Genomic DNA, 27,581 nt, shown 5'->3' on the forward strand with positions numbered 1-27,581 from the left:
CCTTTTTGTCTTCTGATTGCTGTTGCAAGGACTTCTAGTACTATGTTGAATAATAGTGGCGAGAGTGGGCATCCTTGTCGTGTTCCTGATCTTAAGGGAAAGGCTTCCAGCTTTTCCCCATTGAGAATAATGCTTGCAGTAGGCTTTTCATAGATGGCTTTTATGAGATTGAGAAATGTACCCTCTATTCCTACACTCTGAAGGGTTTTAATCAGGAAAGGATGCTGTATTTTGTCAAATGCTTTTTCTGCATCAATTGAGAGGATCATATGGTTCTTGAGTCTTTTCTTGTTGATATGATGTATCACATTGATTGATTTGCGAGTGTTGAACCATGCTTGCATCCCAGGTATGAATCCCACTTGGTCATGATGGATAATCCTTTTAATGTACTGTTGGATTCTATTAGCAAGGATCTTGTTGAGGATTTTGGCATCCATATTCATTAGAGAAATCGGTCTGTAATTCTCCTTTTTGAGGAGTGATCCAAAGGGGCACCTACACCCCAATATTTTTTGCAGCAATGTCCACAATAGCCAAACTATGGAAAGACCCACATGTGCATCAACAGATGGATGGATAAGTAAGATGTGGTATTTGTGTGTGTGTGTGTGTGTGTGTATATATATATATATATATATATATTTGCATATATATACACACACAATGGAATATTACTGAGGCATCACAAAGGATGAAATCTTACCATTTACATTGACATGGATAGAACTGGAGGGTATAATGCTGAGCAAAATAAGTCAATCTGAGAAAGACAATTATCATATGGTTTCACTCAATGTGTAATTTAAGAAACAAAGCAGAGGATCATAAGGGAAGGGAGGGAAAAATGAGATAAGATTAAATCAGAGAGGGAGATGAACCATAAGAAACTCTTAACTGTAGGAAACAAGCTGAGGGTTGCTGGAGGGAAGATAGGTCAGGGGATGGGGTAACTAGGCAATGGGCGTTAAGGAGAGCACCTGATGTAATGAGCGCTGGGTGTTAAATGCTACTGATGAATTACTGAACTCCACATCTAAAACTAATGATACACTATATGTTAACTAAGTTAATTTAAATAAAATGTCAAAGAAAAAAATAGCAACTGCCATTAATTTCTACCTTAACATGTAATAAGCATCTACTATGTGCCAGACACAGAGCTAGGTGTTTTTACCCTGCTTGTATCCAATTCTCACAACGACTCTAACAAATAGGCATCAAAATCCACAGCTTGCACATGAGGGTTCTGGGGTGACTAAGCCCCATCACAAGAAAACAACACAGCTGAGATATAAATTTAAGATTCAGTGACCTCAAACTCTGTCTGTGCTTTGCTATACCAGGCTGTCTACCTAAGAGAATTTTGTACATATGGTTCTCTATTCAATGTTCTGGTTTTTTACAAAAAAATATATAGTGGGTAAATACTCATTTCTTTTTATGCAATTAGACCTTTAATGCACAAAAGCACTAATGAACAGAACAGTAAAGATGAAAGAAAACAAAGAAAATGCTACCCAAATCATGGCCATGTAAACCAGTGAACCCAGAACACTTCAGACAGACCAGCAGGACCCTGAGCAAGCCAATCATATAGCCATGAAGACCATTGTTGGCTTTCTTTCCTAAGCTGGGCTTCCTCATAGGCAGACAAACACAGATCAGTAAATAAAATTCCTTATAAAGTCAAATTCTGGTAACACTCTCAGTGAAGTTATGGGTGGAGGTACACATGGGAGAAAAGAAGTCATTTAAAGTTTTGGTTTTATAACCCTGAATTATTCAATTATTATTATTATTTTACAATCTCAATCTTAATCCCAGTAGTATGGTTGAGCATTTAATAGACTTTATTTTTTTATTTTCTTTTAAGAAAACTCTATGCCCAACCAACATGGCGGCTTGAAGTCATGACCCCAAGTTCGACAGTTGCATGCTTTCCTGACTGAGCTAGCCAGGCTCTCCAGTAGACTTTATTTTTTAGAGCAGGTTTGTTTCCACAGCACAACTGAGCAGAAAGTACATAGAGTTCCCATAAACTTCCTGTCCCCCGACATTCACAGCTGCCCCCACTATCAAGATCTTGGACCAGAGTGGTACATAGAGTACTTCTATTATACACTATTTCTATCTTCTCCATGGAATTTTTTGAGTGCTGGTTCATCATGTTCCAGCTCTCTGAAAATCGATTAAGGCATACAGAAATTCTCATGTAATCATCATGTAAGATGAATCAAAATAGCTCATTCGCAGCCATTTCAGAAATATCAAAATTGTAGTTGACACTTGCCGAATGTTTATTTGTCTGTGCTTTTCTAACCCTTGACTTGTAAAAAGTCATCTAATCCTCATAAAAAAATAGTGAAAAGTGGGTGAGTATACACATTTTAATAACTATAAAATGTCTCCGTTCTCTCCATGGAATGTGCGGCATTCACACATGCAGGCTACATGTGCCACGGATAGATCAGCAAATGCATCCAGGAAAGGCAGGAAAAGGTTTAACACTTCTCAGTATAGATTTTTAGAAAAAGACAATAGTCATCTCATAGGGGAATACTATGGCTCAGACCACATGTTATCATACACACTTGTGTTTCCCACCAAATGGCCACTCAGAATGGGAAAGAGAAATTATTTAAACAAAAAGGATTAAAATCAATTGGAGATATTGTTCATTGTACCAAATACACATCATTATGAAGAATCTTGACCCTGTTTGCATAAAATAGATTAAAAATGACAAGTAAACAAACTAATGTCAGGGATTTTTTTTTTCTAAAAACAATTTCTATGTCAGTACAAAGTTTTAACAGATTCTACTTAATTAAATGTGCCTCCTGGAGCTGGTTTATGACAGAATTATCATTAAAGTTCATGATTCTGACCTTGGGATACAGCAAATCTAGAAATGCCTTCTGAGTCATTCTTTAGAAAGAAAATAATCTTCATTATCAGTGTAGGATTAAAAATGGTCTATGGTATAAATCACAACCTGTTCAAGTGTAAAGAATTAAAGAAAATAAACTTTTTCAAAATTCTGTTGTCCCTACATGTTGTAAATGTACTTTTGTATCCGCTGACTGGGCAAATACACAGTGACAAAACTCCTAGGACTTTAAATGAATTCGCATTTTATTAATTATAACTGTGTATGGGGGGGTGTGAGTGTGTGTTAGGGAAATGTTTTGCATATGTGCGAGAAGGAAAAGAAAGACTAATTATATCTGCCGATCCTTACTGCACATATGTGTCCATGGTGGTGTCCTGGCCACTCCACAACTTGAAGGGGTCCATAGACCACACTTTTGTAAGCACTGGTTCATTATGCTCTACTTCCCCGAAAACTGGTTAAATCATGTAGAAACTCACATACACTCAATGTGTAAAATGAACCCAAATAGTCCATTCCTGGCCATTTCTGAAAAATAACAATCACTGCTGACCCTTTTTGAGTGTGTTCTCATTGTCTGTGCTCCTTGGAGCACTGAGATTGCTCATTAATTCCATCTTCATCACACCCTTGTGAGGTGGATGCTCTTATTACCCTCCATAGTACAGATGACAAGAATGAAAGCCCAGAAAAGTCAAAGTACTTGTCCACGATCACAAAATGAAAAGTCATGGTCTATCTCCAAAGCCTTCACCTACCAGGTGACTGGGACTCTGTTGTCATTTGTGGAGACAGAGTACATGATTAGGTGAAACTGTCCTACTCACGTTAGGACGCTGAGCATTCCTTCTCTTCTCCCATTAAATGCTAGTCTTAACCCCCAGGCATTATGATGCTTAAAAGTGGTTTGCAAGCCCGAGCTCTTCCAAACATCACTTGGACGAGAAATAGTCTAGGTTAAAAACACTACAAGCCTTATTTCCAAAGCAATAGCACAGCTCGCTGAGGATTTACAACATACACATACACATATTCACATATTCATACACAGCCAGAATTTGAAGTGAAAATAGAAGTTAATTGAATTAAACATTTTTCTTCCTCATTTTCCTTTCTCAACAAACATTGCCTTTTCTCCATCCCTTATGTCTAGAGGGCACTGGCAGGATGAAGGAAAGACAAGGGAAAAAAGAAGAGAAAATATGAAACATCAAGGAAATCAAATAGAAGGAAAAAATATTGTTATCTGTAGGATCTTTTGAGATAGGAGTGAGCTGCTCACAAGTCACTGAACAAGATAAAAACAGTCATGAAGCCAAACCCATTATCTGACTTGACTTGCTTTAAAATATGTTTATATAGTTTTGAGAAACATTGAATTTCAGAATGGAGATAGCCCAGCAAATGACTGCAGTCCCAACGCCCACCAAATGGAAGAATGCCCCCGACAACTTTTGTGACAGATGGCCATGCAGCCTCTGCCACATGTCATTTCCAAGAGCAAAGCAGATCATTATCTACTTTTAGAAGGAATCCATGTCTCTCTTGTATGGTACTAATTGTTAGAAAGTCTTTCTCACTTAGAATAGAAATCTGCTATGCCTCAGCCTCATTTCTACCCCCTGGAACCATATGGAATAAGTTACATCCTTCTTCCACATGATATTGCTCCCAAATTTTGAAGCAGTTGTCATGTTGCTCCTGAGCCTTCTTTTACTCAAAATAAACATATGCAAAACATACGATACGTCCTCCAAAAAACAGGATAACTGGTAGTATGACCAATGTCTTTAAACGTCCTGTTTCATTTCTTTCTCAATAATTTTTTTTCTTACAGAGCTCCAAATCAGCACATCTGGTGTGCATTTGTGTGGGTGTGCTCTGTAAACTCATACATACATATGCATGTAACTATGAATATATGCACACAAGCATAAACTGCACTTGGAGTTTGTGTGTTTGCATGGAAACATATAGGCACATATGTGTGCACACGTGTAAAACCTACAGGTTGCTCACCTTCTCTCTCAAGTGTTCCTTCTTTGAGTGGCTCCAGTCCAGCCCCAATATGTGGGGAGAGTTTGCCTAATTCTAGACTTATTTCATCCCCCTGGAATTGGTTGGGAGGGTGCTTTAGAGCTGTCTTTACCTCTCATAACTCAACCGTGAATGGATGCCTGCACACTCCCATCTCCTGGGTGCCCAGCCTTGAGTAATTAATTAATCCTCATCTTCCAAAGGTAAAGAAAACACTTAGACACTCTATATGAGAAGAGCTGAGTAACTCTGAAACTATGTGATAATGTAAACAAAATTCAGATCTGTGATAAACTACAAGTCTGACATTAATCTGAACTTATTTGTCTTTTCCTTTCTTAGCTTCATTTCCAATGAGGTATTATTTCCCTCATTTCTCGTTAGCATATCACTTGCCCCTTTCCTATCCTATTTTCAGATTTGAAAAATCTACTTCAATATTGAGGGAAATGTCCAAGGAGTCCTGAATTCACATCTCTTTTATTTCTCACATTGGGATTTGAGTTTCACAGTTCAGTACTTTAGCAAGCCTCAAATGAAAGGGTTGTTTCCAGGTTATGATAACGTAATTGGATCCAAAGTCATTGTCAGCATTTCATCCCACAGAAAGTTATTTTGATCTTTCTCCTGGGGGCAGAAGTTGAGTTGGTGGGGGGAGTGGGGGGAAAGAAGAAACAGCATCTTGCTGTATTTGAAAGGCTTTAATTTCATCCCACATCTTTACAGCGCATGAAAAGTGCCCTCAAATGCCCTCCATAGCTCCTGCTATGGAGCGCCTGCTATCTGCTCCTCCCATGACACTTCTTTTTCTACTCCTCTTCTCTTTGCTAAAATGGAGGTCATAGAGAGAACAGGAGGGCTCCAGAATAGGAAGGATGAGAAGAGAAAGCAGTGTCAGGATATGTTCTGAGGACATTATTTGTGTAGGCACCTGGAAGAACACAGAGGGGGCCCAAGCTGGGCATGTGGAGCTCCCTGGGGATCAGGGCAGTGGATTGGGCACCAAGTGCTCATTTCATTGCATCTGGCAATTTTGCTCTGGCCAAAGACTTACCCATGTCTTTGTTTTCTTAATCCAAGCCCTACATATGAGTCACTGAAACTTTTAAATAAGTAATGTCAAAAAGCAGCTGAAGATTAATCCAGTTTCTGCCAAAAGTAAAGGAGGAAGAAATTTTATATCATGGGTAATAGATTTTCAAAGGATAAATCCCCTGCACACCTGTGGTCATCAAAGTATGTCTCCTTCCACCAAAAAAGCAAACAGCAACAACAGCAAAAAACCCTAGTACCTACCTTCTATTCTAACCTGTACAGGTTTTATAAATGCTTCAAGATCCGACCATTCCACTTCCTGCAGGAGGTAAGAAGTGTTCCATGACATCCTACTTCCCACCAAGCTGATCAGAAATCACCACTCTGGGGGTACGTGGGTGGCTCAGTCGGTTAAGCCTCTGACTCTTGATCTCAGCTCAGGTCTTGATCTTAGGGTCATGAGTTCAAGCCCCACTGTTGGGCTCCATGTCAGGTGTGGAGTCTACTTTAAAAAAAAAAAAGAAAGAAAAGAAAAAGAAATCACCACTCTGTTTCTGCTTCCCCATCATCCTCTGTCACTCTGCTTCATGAATGCCATGTGACTGTCCAGATCCTCACTCTGTTCTGTTGTCACTCAGTCTTCCCCTGGATTAGAGACATTGGTTTAAATGTCAGCAGGACTCTCAAAGTTCTCTAACAATTCTTACTCTTGTTCTGAGTTAGCTGCATTTCTTTCTCTTCATAACAACTGATTCCAACCTTTTACCAAGTGCATTGACCCCCTTCTAGTTGGCTCCCAACTTGTCATGTCTGCCTTGTACTTATTTAAAACAATCTGAAGGCTTTGGGCACAAATTCCCCCAACTTCCCTTGCTTCCATATCCACTCATCCTTATCTGCCCTGAAACGGGTACAATTTCAAAATGAAACATGCCCCTAGTCTTTTTCTAATGAATTAAATAATCCACCTGGGTTCTTAGGCCTATTTTTGTCTCCTCCGGGACTTCACTTTCATCTGATAAGGCCTTATCTCTACTTTATCTTCAATCTTACCATCTTCCTGCCTTATTCTTGAAAAACATTCAGGTCTTCTCTATCCTCAAATAAAAGACAGTCTCATCAAGTTACTGACTTCTCCTTTTTAATTCCCTTATTTGTAAGAAAATTTTACAATAAAAGTGTTTATTTAAAAGACATGATTTATTTATAAGAAAAAGCATTTATTTATAAGATTTATTTACAAGAAATTTTACAAGTTATGTGTTTATGAGAGGCATTACAGTGCAGTGCATGCATTTTTTTCTCAATGAAATGATGTGCCCTCATGGGGGTAAAAACTGGTTCTTTGGAGGCAAAAGTTCTAAAATACTACAATTGTTTCTGGCCCTCCAAAGTTCAACTCCACTCAACAAAATAGTAATTCTTAGTAATTAATTTCTCTCCTTAGGGAGAGTTTTATCTTATTTTTCTGCCAAGGAGTGGGATCCGATAATGACAAGGAAATTGAGAAACACTGGTGTGGATCCAGACTACCCGGGTTCACATCCTGGACCCACCAATGCTAGACTGGTTGTGTGAGCGTTGGTCGGTTCCTTAACATCACTGTGCCTTTGTTTTCTTACCTGTAAAATAAGGGATATTAGCACCTATTTCACCCACATGATTTTTTAAAAGACTACTTGAGATAACGCATGTAATGCCATGAATTCTTTCCTCTCTTTCAGCCAATTCAATTGTATGTACAATAAATTAGCTACAAAATCTGGCCCCTTCCTGTCTCTCCAAATTCATATCTTTTGACTTCAGTTCTCACCCCTTCCACTCCAGCGTCTCTCACATTTCTACCCATTCCCCACACTCCAGGCCTAGGATCAATTTCAGGTCTTGGCTCTTTCTGCTTTCTTCACCTGGAATCTCTTCCCCTGGATGTTTTCATGCACTCCCTCACTTGGTTCAGGTTTTGCTTAGATATTATCTCTTTAAAAAGCATGCCTGGTTTATATTCTTTTTCATTTTTCTCTATTACCTTTTATTTCTCTCTCTGGTGTGCATCAATACCTAATATTGTGCTTTTTGTCAGGTTATTTCATTGTGTATCCCCCACTAAAGTGTGAACTACAGGAAGATGGAACCTTCTCTGGTTTAGTCACTCTTGTATTCTCAGTGCACAGAACATTGTGGAAAGGTCACATAATGTATGATTCCATTTACATGAAATATCCAGAATGTTGGTAAATCCATAGACACAGAAAGCAGATTGGGTTTGCCAGGGACTGCTTAATGAGGTAGGTGTCCTTTTGGGATGATGAAAATTTTTGGAGCTAGATAGAGGTGGTGCTTGTACAATACTGTGGATGTATTAAGTGGCACTGAATTGTTCACTTTAAAATAATTTTGTTATATGCATTGCACCTCAATAAAAACAGATTCACTTGAAGCCCACTGAAGAACTGTTAACTGGCAAATCTAAAGGACTATTTTTAGAATATAATTGGCTTAACTTCTTAGATGCCTCTGACCCTGTTAACTGTTTTCCATTCTCTCCTCGGGATCTTATGACATAATTCTTGCCCAGCCTTCCTGCCCTCTATTCTTTCTCATTCTTTTTTATTATACACTTCTACCTTCTTTATGTGAGTTTCCCAGCCATTTTCATGGCTTGTGCTCTCTGCCATAGTAGAGTAACCTTATGCATACAATATTAAGTATATGCTATGACTCCACAGAGGCCTTGAGCTCTGGCTTCTTTCCTAAAATTCAAGCCAATCTTTTTTTTTTTTTAAACAAAGGGCATCTCTAACCAAATATCCATTGGCATCTGAAACTCAACATGACCAATCAAACTCTTCACGATCCTCCACACACTTATTTCTCTTCTACAGTCCTCATTCTCAGCAAAAGCCAATGTTTCTCCAAGTGTGGTCGCCTAACTAACACAATTAGCCTCATTTGAGAATTTGTTATAAATTACAAGTAAATTCTAGGACTTACTCCAAACCCAGTCAATCAGAAACTTTGGGAGTGGGGCCACTAGTCCTCTGGGTGATTCTGGTTCATGCTAAAGTTGGGGAACCACTGGATAAAAATCTATTATTCACCCCGTCACCCGAGTAGAAAACTTGAGTTTGTTCTGTACTCCCTGGGTTTATTCCATATTCCTTGTCTCATTAACCGAGAAATTATAATTGATTACCACTGACCAATTCTAATTTCTCGGTTCTTGGTCATGCCAGTTCATAAGAATGAAGAGGTAGACCAGCTGAAGAGAGGTGGGCAACAAGGCTCCCAAAGAGGGAGGGGACCTGAGAGGTATGCCACCAGTTTCTAAGTCAAAGGGGTTTTATGGGCTTGTCAATGGGCTTTTTATTTTTATTTTTTTTTAAAGATTTTATTTATTTATTTGACAGAGATAGAGACAGTCAGTGAGAGAGGGGACACAAGCAGGGGGAGTGGGAGAGGAAGAAGCAGGCTCCCAGCAGAGGAGCCTGACGTAGGGCTCGATCCTGTAATGCCGGGATCACGCCCTGAGCCGAAGGCAGACGCTTAACCGCTGTGCCACCCAGGCGCCCCTGTCAATGGGCTTTTTAAATCTGATTAACCCTCCATGCGTCTGTCACCCAATCAGGTTTTTTCATCTAATTATCATGTGGGAAAGGGTGGAGGGCTCCTTCCAGGGTGGTGTAAAATCCTCTTAAGGGTGGTTTCGTCTTAGGGCGGTGCCCCTTGTCCCTGCCTGACATTGTTTCAACTGTCTTTCATTACAATCTTCACCACCAAAAGCCTTCTCAATCACCCACAACCAATCAGTTGCTTGTTCACTTTTTTCATTTAATATTAATATATTTGCCTCTGCCATTGAACCACTCAAGTTATGGTTCTTGGTTCACCTGTATCAGAAGCATCCAATAATCTAATTTAAAAATCTAGATTTCCTAAGTCCTACATCTGACCTCAAAATCTCTGAGGGTAGAAAGTGGAAATCTATATTTTAATCATCCCACCCCGTGAGCTTTTTGACATACAAAAAAATTGAGAACAACTACACTAAACTATGAGCTTCAGTTTCTTTGTTTTTCCAGAGCCTAGTACATGGTAGGTACTCAATAAATATTTGTTAGACACACACACACACAGTTTCATATATATATATATATATACACACACACATAGCATTCAAGTATAATTAACATACAATGTTATATTCGTTTCAGGTATACAACATAATCATTTATAATTCTATACATTTTTCTATAATAATTCTATACATTTTTCAGTGCTCAAGATAACTGTACTCTTAATCCCTTTATCTTTCACCCACCCCCCACCCACCTCCCCTCTGGCAACCACCAGTTTGTTCTCTGTATTTAAGAATCTGTTGAAAAAATAAAATAAGATATAGAGAGAGGAGGCAAACCATAAGAGACTGTTAAACTGTGAGTTGCTGGAAGGAAGGTGGGCGGAGAATAGAGCAATTGGGCAATAGGCATTAAGGGAGGCACTTAATGCAATGAGCACTGGGTGTTATATGAACCTGTTCTACCCCTGAAACTAATACAATACTCTATGTGAACTAACTTGAAGTCAAATAAAATCTTTAAAGAAAAAAATAAGTCTGTTTCTTGTCTTTTTTCTTTCTTTGTTCATTCATTTTGTTTCTTAAATTCCACATATGAGTGAGCTCATATGGTATTTGTCTTTCTCTGACTGACTTATTTCACTTAGCATTATACTCTCTAGATCCCTCATGTTGCAAATGGCAAGATTTCTCTTTTTGTGGCTGAGTAGTAGTCCAGTGCATGTGTGTGCGTGTGTGTGTGTGTGTGTGTGTGACATTATCTTTATCCACTCATCTATCAATGAACACTTGGGTTGTTCCTGTATTTCGGCTGTTGTAAATAAGGCTGTAGTAAACATGGGGTGTATATCTCTTTTCGAATTAGTATTTTTTTGGGGGGGGGTAAACACTATTGAGTAATAGTGGAATCACTGCATCATAGGGTAATTCTATTGTTAATTTTTTTGAGGAATCTCCAAACCAGTTTTCTTTTTTAAGGATTTTATTTTTTTATTTTATTTGACGGAGGGAGAGAGAGAGAGCACAAGCAGGGGAAGCAGCAGAGGGAGAGGGAGAAGCCGGCTCCTGCTGAGCAAGGAGCCCAATGCAGGGCTACATCCCAGGACCCTGGGATCACGACCTGAGCAGATCACGACATTACCAAGTGAGCCACCCAGGCACAGCCCCCCGCCCCAAACTATTTCTCACATTGGTTGACCAGTTTGCATTTTCACCAATAGTCCACAAAAGTTCCTTTTTCTCTACATCCTTGCCAATACTTATTTCTTGTGTTTTTGATTTTAGCCATTCTGACAAGTGTAAAGTGATATCTCATTGTGGTTTTAATGTGCATTTCCCTGATTAGTGATGTTGAGCATTTTTTCATGCCATCAGCTTGTTTTCTTTAGAAAAATGTCTATTCAAGTCCTCTTCCCATTTTTTTATTGAATTATCTGGTTTCTCTTTGGTGTTAATCTGCATATATTTCAAGCCCTACATGTTTAAATCTGAACTTCCCATTTCTCTCAAACTATCATTGTTCTCCCTACTTTCCTGTCTGAGTTAGCCAAGCCCTTAGAAAGCACCTTGAAGTATTTTCTTTTTTTCCCCCAAAAATTGTAATTAACCAGTACCAATGGCTCTGTTAACTTCATATTTGGGTTATAAGTCTTGGGGTCATTAACAACTTGAGCATTAGGGGTTTCTCATTTTCTTTTTTCTGATAATTAGCACAATTCTTTGTCCAAGCAAGATACTCAATCATTGTTTTTCAGTTGAATTTATTAAATTTTTCCTAATCAAAATAAAACATTAAAATTGGCCAGGGACCTATAAGATAAGCACAAATGTTGGCTTGGTTCTACTCTTCAATTATCAGTGAAACCTGAGGTCCAGCGCAGTAAAATGTCTTTTGAGGAAGGTCTTGCTTTCTTTAAACATAGGTTTAACTGATGGTGATTTACCACAACTAACATGGGAAATGCTTTTCTTTTTCTTTCTCTTTTTTAAAGATTTTTATTTATATATTTGATAGAGAGAGTGCTCACAGGCTTGGGGGGATGGAGAAGGAGAGGGAGAAGCAGGCTCCCTGCTAGGCGGGAAGTCTGACACAGGGGGCTCTATCCCAGGACCCTGGGATCATGACCTGAGCTGAAAGCAGACACTTAATAGACTAAGTCACCCAGGAGCCCTGGGAAACCCTTTTCAAGAACAAATGTCTAACAGAATATTACAGCAGCTCTCCGGTCTGTGGGCCTTAGCCGCTGAGGCCATTTCTTAACCAGCTTCCAAAACTTCTAAAGAAGGAGACATACACCAATGCTTAGATGGCTGCCAGAATTTATAGTCAACCTCTTCTTTGGAAGAACTGGTTAAAATGGAATAAGATTCTGATTTGTATTTTTAGTTTGCCAGTGGATTTTGCAATAACTCCAGCCTTTAAATTTTAATTTTCAGTCTTCTTTCTTTTTTTGTGGATTTTGTTCACAGGATGGTGTTATCCTGCTAAATACAATTTTTTTTCTCAAAAAAATTGTTTTGAAGGAAAAGAAATGACCATATTAAAATAAGAAAGCAAAATGATTCATAATATTTCTTTGGCTTTCCCATTTGAATTTCTCGGGTGAATAAGAACTTCATTCCATATTGTCTTTAACCAGGATACCTAAATTTAAATCTAAATTCAAATTCAGTGATGCGTTCATAGATTATCATTATTCTACAGAAAAATGCATTTTTATTTTTATATCCTTTGTAATTAGCGCTAAGCAGTTGAGTAAAAGTCATAAAAGAAAAAAGATATTAATTAATTGGAATATACTTATATAGTCAAGAAACAGTCAAGTACCCTGAGAGAGTAACTTTATTGTAAATCCAGAGAACTAGAACCAATACTTCTAAGATTCTATGTTTCTACTGGGGAAGTTTGAGGCTAGAAATAAAAATATGTTTATTAATCTCCTACAATTAACAATGAGGAGGATTCAGAGATATTTGCCGTGGAAGCAGCATAAACGTTCGGCTACACAGAGCTGTCCTGTTGAACAGTCTATGATCTAGTCTGGGAGAACCTAGTGGCAGGCACTCAGTAAATTTTCAATAAACGGTTGCTATTAATATGATTATTTTGACAGCAACCAAGTAAAAGAGAGCCCCCCCCACTGATATACCCATTTTACAGAGGAAAAAGCTAAAACTATTTTTATTTTTTTACTACACAGTGGAGTCAGAATGAAAATTAGAATAGCACTTCCAAAAGCCTCCCACGGATTATTTCATAACTCAAGATTTTTAGACGGATATCCACTCCAAGTATGTATAGATTCTTAAGAAATTTGAGCAGCTGAAGCTACCATTTGGGATGACAGCCAGAAGTATCTTAAATAGTCAAGCCACCTATAGATTTAATTTTATGCTGGTAACATGGAAAGTAATACAACTGAAATAAAAAACAGCACCATTTACCTATATGAAAGGTTATCCGTTGGATAATGTGTGTATTGACTTCCATTAGGTGTAGAATTCCTTAATTTCTTTGTTTTCTATTTCATTTTATCCACACTTTGTCATTGGTATGAACATCATGTGTCCAGACAAGGGAGGAAAAAGAGGAGATATGTATAGCTGCTGGGGGGCACCAGAAATTATTGCTGGGTTCCTGAAGATCCATAGCATTGGGTCTGTAATGTAGTTTATAACCAACTTTTGTCATTACAATAGATTCTTATAGACTCACCAGGGGGGTAAATGGGGAAGTGGCCGGAAGAGGCCTTTAGAGGAGCTCTTTCATGTGTGATCATAACCATGATCATGTCTATTAATGGCCAAGTCAATACTTTAGACCAAGTCTGCCAATCCACTCCTTCTGTTGCAAGGTCAATGTTTCTTTTCTCTCTTATGTAGTCTTCGTATCATATTCTGTATACTATATCAGCTAGAACTCAATACTAAGCCAGAGTTAATATGTAACTTTACCTACAATAGATAAGCCAAGACTCTCTTTTAATTTTTTTAACAATTTTCCCTCCTGTTGCAAGTGATTTATGTTTTGATTTCAATGGACAGACCAGAGAGAGAGAGAAAGAAATCATTGTTCTTAGATTAAATAAATATAGAAGACTCAGGATATTTTTCAAGCAATGTTTTAAAGCTGTCAAGATTAGTAAGGATGTAATAAGTGTTGACTTTTCTAACAGGAGTTTGAGTAATTCCAGCTGCCATTTTGGGGTGGGGATGTGGTTGGACAAGACTTAAATCTTGGATAGTAAAATATTTCAAAACATTCTATTTTCATATTTAAAGCAATACTGTCATGTAAACCACATATCCATGATACAAAAAAACAATTTCTCACTTTATTTTGGAGCTTGGATCCTAAATGGTTGTGCTACTTTTTATGTCAAAGGTGTTCTATTCAGTGGAGTTTTAAGGTCATTAGGGAGCAGAAACAAAGTTACCTACTTCAATGTTTTGAGCATATAGTGAGTTATCAGTGAACAGCTGTTCATTGATTGAATCCAAAATAAAGGAATTAGGAATAGCAAGCCAAAAATAAAATACTCAAATATCCTTCTTGCCCTGTTGCCAAAAGCATGTTAGTCATCAGTCTTATTTGATTTTCGAGAAGAGCCAGTATGCTGTCTCCCACATGCACCCCACACTCTTATCACACAAAATACCAGCAACTATATTAGAGGCAGTGACAATACCGTTCAATATAACAAGAACTTTAAATTGTTTTCTCTAATCTTTACATTCACCTGCAAGGCAGAATTTATTTTCTTCTTTTAATCACAGAGTAAACACACAACATTAGCTACCTTACAAGATTATACAGCTAGGGAAGCAGTACTGTGTGGCATTTAAGTACATGGACTCTAGCGTCACACAGTCATTTATTCCAGATCCAAATCCTCCTTTTCTACTGCAAGTTGTTTCAGCTTTCTAAGGTTTGTTTCTTTGATAACAAACTGATAGTTCTCACTGTATCTTCGCTATTGGGTTGTGTGGAGATTGAGTGAGATACTCAATGGAAAGAGATTAGTAAAGTGTTTGGGACATATTGGGTACACACACACACACACACACACTCGTGCCTACTAATGGCAAAGCCTGTGTTTCCAGTCATGCTTGTTCTCAGACATTTGTGCCTCCCCTCATGTACAATAGTCTGTCTTCACTTCTGTGATTTTGCTAATTTAGCTGCCTTTCACCATGCAACTAATATTTCTTTTCTCAAACCACAATATGAGCAGAAATGATTATGTTCTCATTCGCCCCTTAAGTCTAAGGCTGGTTTCTTCAAAAATTATTCATGCACCCCGAAACTAACCTAGGTCCCTGTAGAATCCAGTAGATTATTGCCTCATATTAATTACCATGCACTATAAATCTGCCTATCTGTCTGTATCCACCAAGAGAGTGTGAGTTCTCCAAGAGAAGAACTATGTCCTTTAATTCCATATCCCTCAATGCCTAACACAGGACCTGAGCCATAAAACACAGCAAATACTGGAAAGGTGGATGAATCACAGGAGGCAGGAAATGACTGAGCTACCAATGCTGTCAGCCATGTGGACAGTCCAAGCTGGAGTGAGCAGGCACGGAATAAAAAGGAGAATCGGGGATTCAAGAAACATGTTACCATAGCTGCATTTAGCTGGCTTTTCTTCTTTGGGGCAAGGTGCAAATTTAAAGGCCAAATGCTACCGAAGGTAATGCGTAAGTATAGAGAATTCAGAATTTGTCCTTCTTCCCTTCCCAGGTCTTTAGAAGCCTATATTTACCTGAGAGCAGAGACACTGTGCTCCCCCTAACTCTAGAGTAGTAAGTGGCATGGCCGTCTACAGATCGCTCAAAGTCCCTAGGAGAAGAGTGCTGCTCAGAAGTTCTTCTCAAACTCCAGAGACAATGTTCATAACAGGTGTTGTTAAAACGCAGATTTTGATTCAGTTTTACTCTATCTGGGTGGGAATTTCACAAAAATTATGAGCAGTGTTCAAAAACAAACAAAAAGTGTGGGGTGCCAGGGTGGCTCAGTCGGTTAAGTATCTGCCTTTGGCTCAGGTCATGATCCTGGGGTCCTGGGATCAAGCCCAGGGGCAGGCTCCCCGCTCAGTGGGGAATCTGCTCCTCCCTCTCCCTCTGCCCCTCCCCCTGCTTATGCGCGCGCTCTCTCTCTCTCTCTCTGTCCAATAAATAAATAAAATCTTTAAAAAAAAATAAGAGGTATTTTATTCTAGACCCAGTGTTTCTCAGCTTTGGCTGTACATTATAAAGACCCGGGAAGCTTCTTAAATCACACCACCAGACCAACTGCTCTTGCTGCCCACAATCCCCATCAGTCAATCAAAATTGGTGGCGGGGGGGACTTCTTTAGAATGGTTCTAACAGGAAGCCTGTGTGGAGGCCACTGCTCTGCCAGCGTCCCAGGGTCTCCCCAAGTCTTGTCCAACCCCTAGGATACATGCAAAGTGTTTGTTATTGCTCTGGGACAAGGTAAGTACCAAAACTGAGTAAGCGTTTAGAAGCTTTTACAGCAATATGACAAATTCAGTTTATGTCTAGTCAATCTAATAATAAAAATAGATGGAGACATTTAAAAAAAATTGACTTTTAAAGAAACGTTCTGATTCCCACTCAAGGAAAACTGCTGAATAATTAGCTGTTGCCTTCTTTAAGCTGTTGCTTCTCAAAGCTGAAACACAAAGATCTGTGATTATTTGCTGGGCCAGAGGGTTCAGAGACCTGGGCACAACAGGGTTAATGAGCAGGCATGGGGTAGGTGGGGTTACAAACCAGGAACACATGCCCTCCAAGTTTTCTTTCCCTTTAATTGCCCAGAAAACACACACACTCTCACATAACACGGAAGGTGAGAGCTGAATGAAGTTTTCTGGGTAATGGCTTGAAATGTTTTCCTTATGAGAAGTGGTGTTGAGTTACAGCGTGCAGACGGAGCGCTGGGAGGAGAGAAGTGGCAGCCCCAGCCCGGCCCCCACCTTTTCTTGGGCTTATAGGAAGGTGGACGTGGGCTCGTGGGCTTGGGGAGACAAGTGATATGTGGAACTGTCTGGTGGCTGGAATCGACGGCTCCCGGAGGGACCGAAGGGCAGTGTTGAGCACTGTTTAGCCAGGGGCCAGCCCAGCAGGCACAGATGCTCCGCTGTGAAATGCCACGCACGCACGCAGAGACTGACGGGCAGTAGGAGCTGAGCTTTCCCCCTTGGACTGCTGTTTCCTGCTGTGTTCAGGGGAGGGGGCACTTTCTGGCAACTCTGCTGCTGGGGCCGCCGCGGCTACTTCAGCTCTCACTCCACCCAAGGTAAGCAGGCTCCAAGGGAGGGTAGGCTGCAAGCGAAGCCTCTGCACCATGAACAAGATTCGAAAGTTCTTCCGAGGAAGTGGGCGAGTCCTGGCATTTATATTTGTAGCTTCTGTCATCTGGCTGCTCTTTGACATGGCAGCTCTCCGCCTGTCATTCAGTGAGATCAACACTCGGGTCCTCAAGGAAGACATCGTCAGGAGGGAGCGGACGGGATTCCGAGTTCAGCCAGACCAAATGAAGATCCTTCACAGTAGCATAGAAGGAATGAAGCCCCCACTGAGGGGAGCCGGGAAGGGCATATGGGGCAAAGAGAACTTTAGAAAAACTGAGAAGAGTATGCTCAAGGTTGAGGATGACTTGGACCAAACCCAGAGGGAAAGAAAAAGGCAGAACGCCCCGGGAAGGGGCAAGGTTGCCCCTTTGTGGCATCCTGGGTATCTACAGACCCTTCCAGTGACTTTCACCAAGCAGAACACAGAGAGGCAGGACCTCAGACCTGAAGCCTACTCTCACCACATAGCCAAGCAAATGAGAACTCAGGGGGCTCAGAAAACCCCATTCATAACTGCAAGAGAAACTCAATTGGCCGAAATCTCTGCACACGTGGGACCTGTCGGTATAAACCAGGAGGCCCCGAAGAGTCTCGGCAGTGACACATCAAAACAAGCAGCTGAAAGAAATCCAAATGTGACCATCAGTCCTAATCCTGACAGATCAAAGCAGCAATCACAGGCAGTAGCAAATGAGAGGACACACCCTGCCAGCCCACTGTTGCCAAAATCCAGGGAAGCCATAGCCTTAAATAAAACTGAGACGCAGAGCAAAGAACTAGATTCAAATAAACACGGAGCCAATAAGAGCCTCCCCTTTTCCAAGTTTATTGCCAATTCAAATCGCTCAAAGAAGCAATCTATGCACGAAGCCCAGTTGGGAAGCTTGCCGAAGGATGATGGAGCCAAAGTGGCTGCTGGGAAGAAATTCAGTTTCTCTGAAAGCCACGTTGTGATTATAACCAAGGAGGAGGAGCTAAAGACAGAAACCAAGCAGGCCCCCAACCCTAAAAACAAAACCGTGCTCCCTAGTGTACTGGGTGAAAGCCAAGGGAAACACATCTCCGGGAATAGAAGTGAGACACCTTTTCCCCCACTTGCTCTACAGAGAGCAACGGTATCTCAATCCCATCAAACCTTAGCAGAGAGGCTAGAGCCAGCAAGAATCAACTTGACCGCCAAGGCCCAACCTGCAGAACTCAGCCAACATCATATAAAAGCCTTGTTATCTGAAGAACGTGGAATGCACCAGGTGCTAAAAATTGACGTGACACTTTCTCCAAGGGACCCCAAAGCTCCAGGCCAATTTGGACGGCCCGTAGTTGTTCCCCGTGGAAAGGAGAAGGAGGCAGAAAGAAGATGGAAAGAAGGAAACTTCAATGTCTACCTCAGCGATTTGATCCCAGTGGACAGAGCCATTGAAGACACAAGACCTGCTGGGTAAGATCCGTTTCTCTTCTGTTTCCTCCACCTGAAGTATTTTGGCCCTTCTCTAGAGAAGATTTATTTCTAGGTGATTTTGCATGATTTTTGGTCACCTAGAGAATTAAAGCAACATTAATCATGAGATAGAGTCCAAATAGTCTACCACACAGAGAAAAGTCCTGCTATAGCCTACCCACTGTGTGCTCTCTCTACACTTAACTTCTCTGAGACTTAGGCTCTCACCCCTGTTAGCTCATGCTCCATTCCTTTCCTCTACTGAACACCTACTGAAACTATTAGATGAACTTAATTCCTAATAAGGTAGATATGAACGGTAGAGCTTAAAATGTAATTCCATTAAAATAGTGACAATGACATGAATTCCCAATTTCAGAACTTTATTAGCAAGTTTGTCAGGGATATATTCAGGAAATGAGCACTAAGAAGGCGCCTTCTAGGCCTCCCTGGAATTACATCTTAACCAGCAGAATTCTGCCTAACCTTGACTAATGATCACCAAAACAGCAACTGAAGAAATGACTTTACTCCCTAAAATTTAATATCCTTTGTAAATGGCATGGTAGACATTTCAGGAGTTCAGTTAAAGAGGAAAAATAAGGTTGAAAAAGTCAATCAGTTAATAATTTGCAACGCCTGCAGGATGTATAAGACATATAAACAACTATTTATCTGTTTAGAATTTCACCATTTACAAAGAGCCTGCACACACTCACAGGAACTTCATAAGAGCCCCAGAAACGAGCCAGCAGATATTATGGGTTCAAATTCATAGATGAGGGCCCTCAGAAATCATATCACTTTCCTAAGGTAGCACAGCTCTGAAGCTGCCCAGTGGGCCTTCATGCACCAGTTCTTCAATGAATTAAAGTCCTGTAACTACGTCACCAGGAGGTCGATCAAATCACAAATAATCTCATCTGATTCAAATGCAGTTTGGTTCCTGGTTCTTTTTGGTCCCCTCATAAGTGAGGATTCTATAAGAACTAGGAAGATCGGTAGGGGAAGAAAGGGATAAAGAAAGGGGGGGTAATCAGAAGGGGGAATGAAGCATGAGACTATGGGCTCTGAGAAACAAACTGAGGGCTTCGGAGGGGGAGGGGGTGGGGGAATGGGATAGACCAGTGATGGGTAGTAAGGAGGGCACGTATTGCATGGTGCACTGGGTTGTTATACGCAACTAATGAATCATCGAACTTTACATCGGAAACCGGGGATGTGCTGTATGGTGACTAACATAATATAGTAAATTAAAAAAAAATTTTTTAAATAAGTGAGGGTTCTTTGTAGCCATATATTCATTATCCATTAATTGATAATACAGTTCCACGTATGCCTTGATAGTCAATTCCTGAGCCAAACAATGTTCGCCTGGAAGTTGGAATTAGGGAATGTCAAGATTCAGACTTAGCACCTGTGGTATGTAAGCCGATAGCCTTGCTTGGCCTCTGTGGAAAACTCTTGTTTATGATCTGGGTGGCCGGTGCTCCTAGGAAGAAGGCAGGTACAGGTGTGTCTGTCATATTCGTAAGAGGAGCCTCTTCATGGTGAGGGCAGCTAGGGGAAGCCATCGTCAGCTCTCTCGGCCATTGGCAGGTGGCTATCAGTCCCGCACCAATGCCTGCTCAGATTAAGCACCATGCCACTCATGTCCCTTAGCCTGGTAAAACTCATAACCTGGAGGAGAACACAAATATGCCCAAAATAAAGATGACAAAACTGAGGCCCTGGGAAGTTATATTATCTGTGGTCATAGAGCAGTAAATGTAAAGCAATTATTAAAATCCATGCTCAGAATTATGCTGTGCTCTTTATCTCTGGACGCTTACCCCCCCAAAAAGGATCTAAAAATTCTGTGGGACCAGCTCTGATCTGAATTCCTGTATATCACATATCACACATAGATTTACGTACGCATACATTAATTTGCCAGCTTGGAACACGAAATGCCGGAGAACGAAGCAGTAGGTCGAGTAGCTTCGTTTTTACATCCCTTCACTGGCCTGGCAGACTGCTTTGGAGCCCGGGGAAGAGTCAGACACCGCACAGAAGCTCGGGCTGCAGTTCCAAACCAGAGAAAGGGCACTTGTGTGAGGGCCAGCAGCAAGTAATAGTGATGTTAGTAGCCACGCGAGTTATTGAAGGCTCAACAGTGCCCAACGCCTATTAGTTTCTGAAAATGGGTGTGTGGAAGAGGAAGGTGGCAGAAAAGTCACAGTGAGGTTCTGGCTACTGAAGGAGGCTGTCCCAACTGCAGAGACACTGACACGTGTGCTTGGGAGGATGAGTCAGACAGCATGTGGCCGGGCCCCCTCCCTCTTATCACACAACCCACCTTGGCTAAACATAGGCACTCTCGGCAAGCTGCCTCCCTGATGCTGCATGCCGACGGGATGGAGGTGACTCTGTAGCCACCAGGGATCCCGTGTACAGGGCCCACTGAAGTATTTACAGCCTGTGTGTTCCACCCTTCCTTGAAAGAGGGTGAATTATTTTTCTTTTCTTTTACCCAAACACTCTGACTATAAATATATGCATGTTATGTATTCCTATGGATAAAGGTTGGGAGAAAACACAAATGAAAAACATTTGATTCATCAGGTTGGCACGATTTGAAGTCTTCTTACTTTGATTTTATTTATTTTCAGCCTAGCGCAGAAAGTATCTGAAATGGCTTACACAGTAAGATCTCGGAAGATGACAAATCTTAAAAGTCAGCATGAGGGGAAAATTGTCATAGAACATAAGAAGAGAACATGTGAGAGGGAGACACAGAGAGAGACAGAGAGAGAGAGATCTATAAGAACACGGGAGGGTAGGAGGGCTTGCCTTAAAATTAGCCACAGTCGCAGCCCACTGAAGCCCTTAAATTTTAAGAGTTCTGGGGAATATCTCCCTCACTGCTCTTTACAGTTCCCAAAAATGCACCTCTGTGGAATGATTAACACAGTAACTGGCATATCATAACTGCCTATTGAATACACATTGAGCCAAAAAAAAAAAAAGAAGGAAAACCATAGATTTGCTAGTACGTTCATTTAAATTCAATTCCCCTGAGTAAAGATATTAACCAGTACCAGTTAAGTTAATATCTTAAGGATGATTTAACGGATACGCCAGGATGAGGTTGGCCCTGAGAAGGAGAGGAGACGAGCAGGATGTCCAGGACAATTTCACCTGCTCTAGTTCCAAAATCAAACTCCCTTTTCCAAAGCTGTTCTTCCCTCCTTTTCTCCTGAGTCCCAGAGAACCATTTCTAGGCTGCTGTGATGTTGTCATGGTCTCTTCCAAAAGCACAAGGACTCCTGTCTGTCATCAGCATTATTCTCACTCTCCTTTTCAGTGCTAGTCTCTATGCCTAGACTCTGTCCCTTGCAGTATAGCTGGAGCTTTCCGCATATGACATTCTCTCTACTGTGGGCCTTAGCATTAAGAAAGTATCTCATTACCTTATCCTGCATATCACAGTCTGTACCATCCACTTTAAAGGGTCTGACCTCTAAGGTCCAACAACCATGAATGGGCCCGCGGTCACTGAAACACTCCCTGTCGTGTGCCCTTTCTTCAACTAGAGCCTTGAGAATCTGTTTTGCCTCCTCAGTGAAAGCATAAACTTCTCCAGGAAATTCTGTCTTTTCCTTCATTTTTTGCCCCCTTGGCCCTGAGCGATATGGTTTTAAACGACATGTTTCTCAGAAATGCTTTTTTGAAAATTGATACTATCTTAAAACAAAAAATGAGAGGTAGCTCTTCAAATATGGCATGTGATAAGTCTTTTTATAAATTAACAATGGCGTCCTAATTTTTCATTTTGAATATATAGAGTATGTTAGCATCTGGTTTGAGGTAAATACATCCTATTGCAACACTATGATCTACTCATTGATTCACACTTGTTCTTTAGTGCGTAGTTTTGTTGTTCGGTTTTTCATCTTAACATTTGGACTTTCGAGGGAGGAAAAATCTCTTTTCTTTATTTATAACAGTGTTTGATGTCCGTAAGTAAAATACAGTCTCATTTTTGCTTAGAAGTTTTGCCTATAAAATATGCTTCTGATAAAATTGTTGATGGTCATTTTAAAGTTCCATATGTAATGTTTTTTTCTTTATAAAGTGCTAACCCTTACAGTTCTTGCTCTCCATTATTGAAGTTTGTTTCAGTCGGCAATAATCAAGACACACAGATTTTGCTAAAACACAATCCTAACTATGGAAAAGGCAGGGCCATTCTACCGAAAGAAGTCTGTCTTCTGGCCTGCCCCTATCTAGTTAGGATGACACTCCAAAAATGAACTTATTTTAAGAGCGCACTTCCGGAATCTGTTTTAGAGAAAAATAACTCAAAAACTCTTCTGCTGCCAGCATTTAGTTTCTAAAGTACACTAAGAATTAAGGCACGCTGTTCTGCCGCTGCTGGGTGGTCATGAGGCTACAAGGTTGCTTAACTGAATGCTTTGCTTTTCCTGCAGAACTCTGGCAAGCCCCTCCATAAAGCAATTAAAACTGATCTTTACTCTCTTAGCCCAGAGCTGGGACTGTCAACCAATCATCTGATTCCTTCCTGCACAGATACAGAGGCTTTTCTTTTGGCACATATGGAAAGCAAAGGATAGTGCCACGCATTTGCCACAAACCAGTCTAAATGACTGAGGGGAAAGAAAAACCTTTCTGGAACCTTAATTTCCACCCCTTCCTCCCCTCTCAATCCGACTGAGGTCAAAAACCGTAACTAATAAATTACTGGAGGAGGAGGAAGAGCCGTCAGGAGAGAAAACATAAACTGACCACGTATCTTTCCGAAGTTCAGGCCCCTAAAAGTTTATCGGGCTGGGAGAAAAGAGAAACTTGAAAGTTAAATGAAGTTCAAATTATTTGTACTCAGGATGGATATTTTAATTGATGAAATGAGACTGCTTCTGTGACTAACAGTGAAAAGGGAATATTATCTAAAACTGACTGCAGAGGCTCCCCGGGAAACTAAACAGGAGCGGGAAAAAAACATCTGACAAGATGATTGAAAAGGGCTATTTCTGGTGCTCCTGAATTGTGCGTGTGTGTGTGTGTACATGCACATTAGTGCACCTTTGTGTATGTGTGTGTGTTAGAGCACAGCGTGCGATTTCCCTGACAAATCATGTCGGAGAGCAGGAAATAAAAAGCCAAATTTGTTTAAACAGTACAGGCTAGACTGTAGCATAACAAAGGTTAAACGCAGCCAAGAGATGACATAGGGCCTTTCAATACTTTCATTTATCACACTCTCCCCACCCCTTGAGATTCATAAGGAGAAAGATGATCCGAGGACATAGAACACATTTCTGCTACCAACTCAAAGAGAAGAAAACAGTGAAACAGTGCCTGATGAATGTAAAACTGAGAAATGTTACAGCAGATCAGTGACTTTTTCTCCTAAATACTGCCAAAGACCTAGAAATGTCTCTGGGAGAGAAGAGTCAACAAATGGAGGAATTCGAACCTATTGACACTTTTCTGTTCATCTAATCCATGTGCCTAATTTAACCACCAGCCTAATTTTATCAAACTCTTGCTGCAGTCTTGCCCTGGGTACTCTTGTCTCTGAAAATAACTACCTGTTGGGCTCTTATGGGCGACCCGTTCTGAGCAGAGCCTCTCCAGAATGAAACGTTGTTTGCTCAAGGGTCAGAAAATTGGGGGAAAATAACAGTCTTTAGAAGCTCTCTTTTGTTGTTGGCTTTCCAAATGAAAGGAGCTTTTTAGAGTCCCCTCTGTGTTTAAAAAAAGTCTACATTATTCCAAACTAAATTATCTCCTAAACAGGCTCCGCTTCTAGAATGTTGTGATATGGGCATGTGTGAGAAGGAGCAGTATGGAGAAACAGTATCTCCAAGGGCCTTCCCGACTTGCCTCCTCTCATCGAATCCTTAAAACCGTTCCTCAAGGCAGGGACAGTCGCCATCCCCGATCTGCCCATGGAGAAACCAGACCTTGAGGACCCGCTGGGGTTTCAGACGGCAGCAGGGCATTCTCGGGGGGCCATCCACCTCCTTCCATGTGATAGGTGCTCCCTGCCTGTCAGGAGCAGGGCTCCCTGTACCTGGTGGCAGCTGGGACCCGTCAGCCTTCATGCGCACCATCGCACTCGATCCTGACCATAGTCGTGCCTGACTGATGAAGTGTCACATCCCCTTAACAGAGAAGGGAAAAAAAAAAAAAACAGGAAAAGGATTCTGGCCAAGCATCCAACAGCTTACAGGTGACAGCATTGGGACCCAAACTTTAGCCTTCTGATTCTTCCTCGCTCGGTAATGATCCCACCCCCCTGGGCTGGCTCTCTCCCCGACCCAGCTCCTCCTCCCCCAGAGTGACCGTCACCGTCACCTCTCCTGTGTTTGCTGAGGCTGTCTAAAGAAGGGGAGTCTCTTGCTGGGCCTTACCCAAAAAGTGCTTATTTATGTTCTAGACAATGATATATCTGCTGTCCCTGCAAGCCAATAGCCGAGTCGTGACTCAAAGGAAAATTTCCTGACATCTAATCCTAGTCCTCTTTCCATAAGGATACAGCTCCTCCTACCTTTCCCTTTGCTTCCTTCTAATCATAGAGCTTTGACAGAAGCTAAAACATCTCCCTTCCTCTTCCTTCCACATGTCAGAGGTGTGCGAAAGGAATTAGTGTCACATGTCAGCTACCTCCTCAGAGAGAAAATGGATAGGAAATTATTTTCTATTCAGCACTAAGCAAAGGGGAGTCTAAAACCGCCAACAACCACAGCAAACGGCCTCGAGCTCCCACCATGTGATCTACCATCTGAGCAAGGTCCCTGCCTCCCAGGCGAGTACAGGAAGACGTTTTGTGGAAGCACAGGTACTCCCGGAGTAAGGAAGGGAGAGCCTGAACCTGGCCTGAGAGAGGACAGAGACGTGCAGGGATAGGGAGTCAGAGAAGTGGGGGAAAAGGGTAGGGAAAAAAAAATCCATTAAGAAACTGAAGGAAATCCGACATGGGGTGGGGGAGAGCAGTGGAAATGAGACCATGGAAAGTAAACAGAATCCAGATCCCCTCAGGATCTTGTTAAGGTTCTTCTAAGGACCAGTGAGAAAATGTGGAAAGATTTAAAACCATAGGAAAAAAAAATTAATTTACTTTTTCTCAAGGGTCTCGTGACCCAGAGGGAAGCACTTATGGGTGAACAAGGCTCACGTTGCGTAGACAACCACAGAATGTTAGTACTGGATGAAACGTCAAAGTCAATTTAATCTAGTCCCTTACGTTACAGAGAAGTCTGAGAAGGGAAGTGACTTGCTCAAGGTCATAGCTACCCCCAAGGTGCCCTGACCACCACCCAGAACTATTTCTACCACATGACACCACCCCTGCCCTTTTCCCTTTCATCCCGATTTCACTCTGACAGCTGCCCGCTCAAAATAGACGATCGTTAAGGTGGGGAATGTTGATACTGAGTCTGGTAGCTTTGATGGATATAGGGTGACCTCAGGAGCCACAGCCTCTGCTGGCTGAGGCCTTTGGAGCAGAGGAGGTGAGTGTGACTGAAATCTTCTAAATTAGCAGTCAGACAATTCTGACTGAATGTCAGGGCTGTCTACCCTAGAAAGAACAAAACATAAAAGTAAACTTTTTATATAACTATGCCCTGTTATCAGGGAGAGGCCAAGAAGCCCCAGCATATCAAACGTCTTGTAGAAAAGAATAGAATTCTGGATGGAGCCCCTTAGCAGGATGCCCGATTCCCTTCTGATCCTCCTGAAGATAGCAGGGCTTGGGGAAGCAAGGCCCCTGCAGGCTCACCTCCAGGCACTAGTTGAATTGCAAATCGAACTTGAGAAATATCCTCCTCGACCTTCTGTTCAAACCTGAGAAGACTGAGACTTGACCCGCATAGTACATTCTGGCGGTTTTGGAATAAAATGAAAAATTCATCAAAATGAGAGAATGTTATCATTCCCCCAATCTTATGATTTGAAACCTTCTTTATTGGATAGACTACATTCAAATCAGGTTAGTGGCTAAGCATTCAGCACACACAAGCCAAAAAGGCAAAACACATCGCTCCCTGAGTCTCTTGATAACTGATGAGCCCTTGATAGATCTGAATTAAAGGTTTGCCTGAGAAAAGGTCAGTCTACCCGGTCAAAAACGTGTGGGTTTGCGTTGTGGATACTGCCAGGCCCTCACATGGGTTTTTACTATAGAACTTACACAGTATTTGTATAACCATTATCACGTCAAATCTTCACAGACCCTCTGTGAGGAAGGCGTTGTAAACTTCACCCTGAAAGTAAAGAAACCGAGGGTGTGCACAGTTACACGGCTTACTCGTGGACACGCAGCCAGTAAGTGTCAGAAAGCCATCAAAACTCAGTCCCCCGTCGTCTTTCTCAAGTCTAGAGAAAGTCCAGGAAGCTGTCCCACCACAGTAGGATCAACGATGTGCTGGACAGTGGACGTCACATCAGAGTCCCCGTTTGTGTTTAGTACTTGGATTGGGCGCCGTAATGTCAGTCCTGGCTTCCCCCAAACAAAACAGATCGGGTTCATTTTCAGACATAGCATGGAGTCTGTGGACTCTAAACACCTGACCTGTGGAATGGATGAGCATATAGAATAAAAATATGATTTCTTAACCTCAAAAAAGATGACAAACCCATAAATACCTTGCATTTAAATGAGACTTTACTTGAGCTGCAACTCCTCCCCTCAAGACAGCAAAAAGCAGGGTTTCTGATAGGCAAATTGGAAGA

General features: G+C 41.3%; 1 protein-coding gene across 1 annotated transcript in view; it reads left to right on the plus strand.

Annotated features, from left to right (window-relative positions):
• Positions 1-16,880: 16,880 nt before the first annotated feature.
• The window catches only part of GALNT5 (polypeptide N-acetylgalactosaminyltransferase 5), a 56,138-nt gene continuing 45,437 nt past the window's right edge, over positions 16,881-27,581 (plus strand). Inside the window, exon 1 of the mRNA XM_002923805.3 lies at positions 16,881-18,839. Coding sequence (XP_002923851.1) covers positions 17,395-18,839 — 1,445 coding nt within the window. The 5' untranslated portion in view covers positions 16,881-17,394. The remainder of the gene's footprint in view (positions 18,840-27,581) is intronic.

The sequence above is a fragment of the Ailuropoda melanoleuca genome, chromosome 2, assembly GCF_002007445.2.
Source record: "Ailuropoda melanoleuca isolate Jingjing chromosome 2, ASM200744v2, whole genome shotgun sequence".
Lineage (NCBI taxonomy): Eukaryota > Metazoa > Chordata > Mammalia > Carnivora > Ursidae > Ailuropoda > Ailuropoda melanoleuca.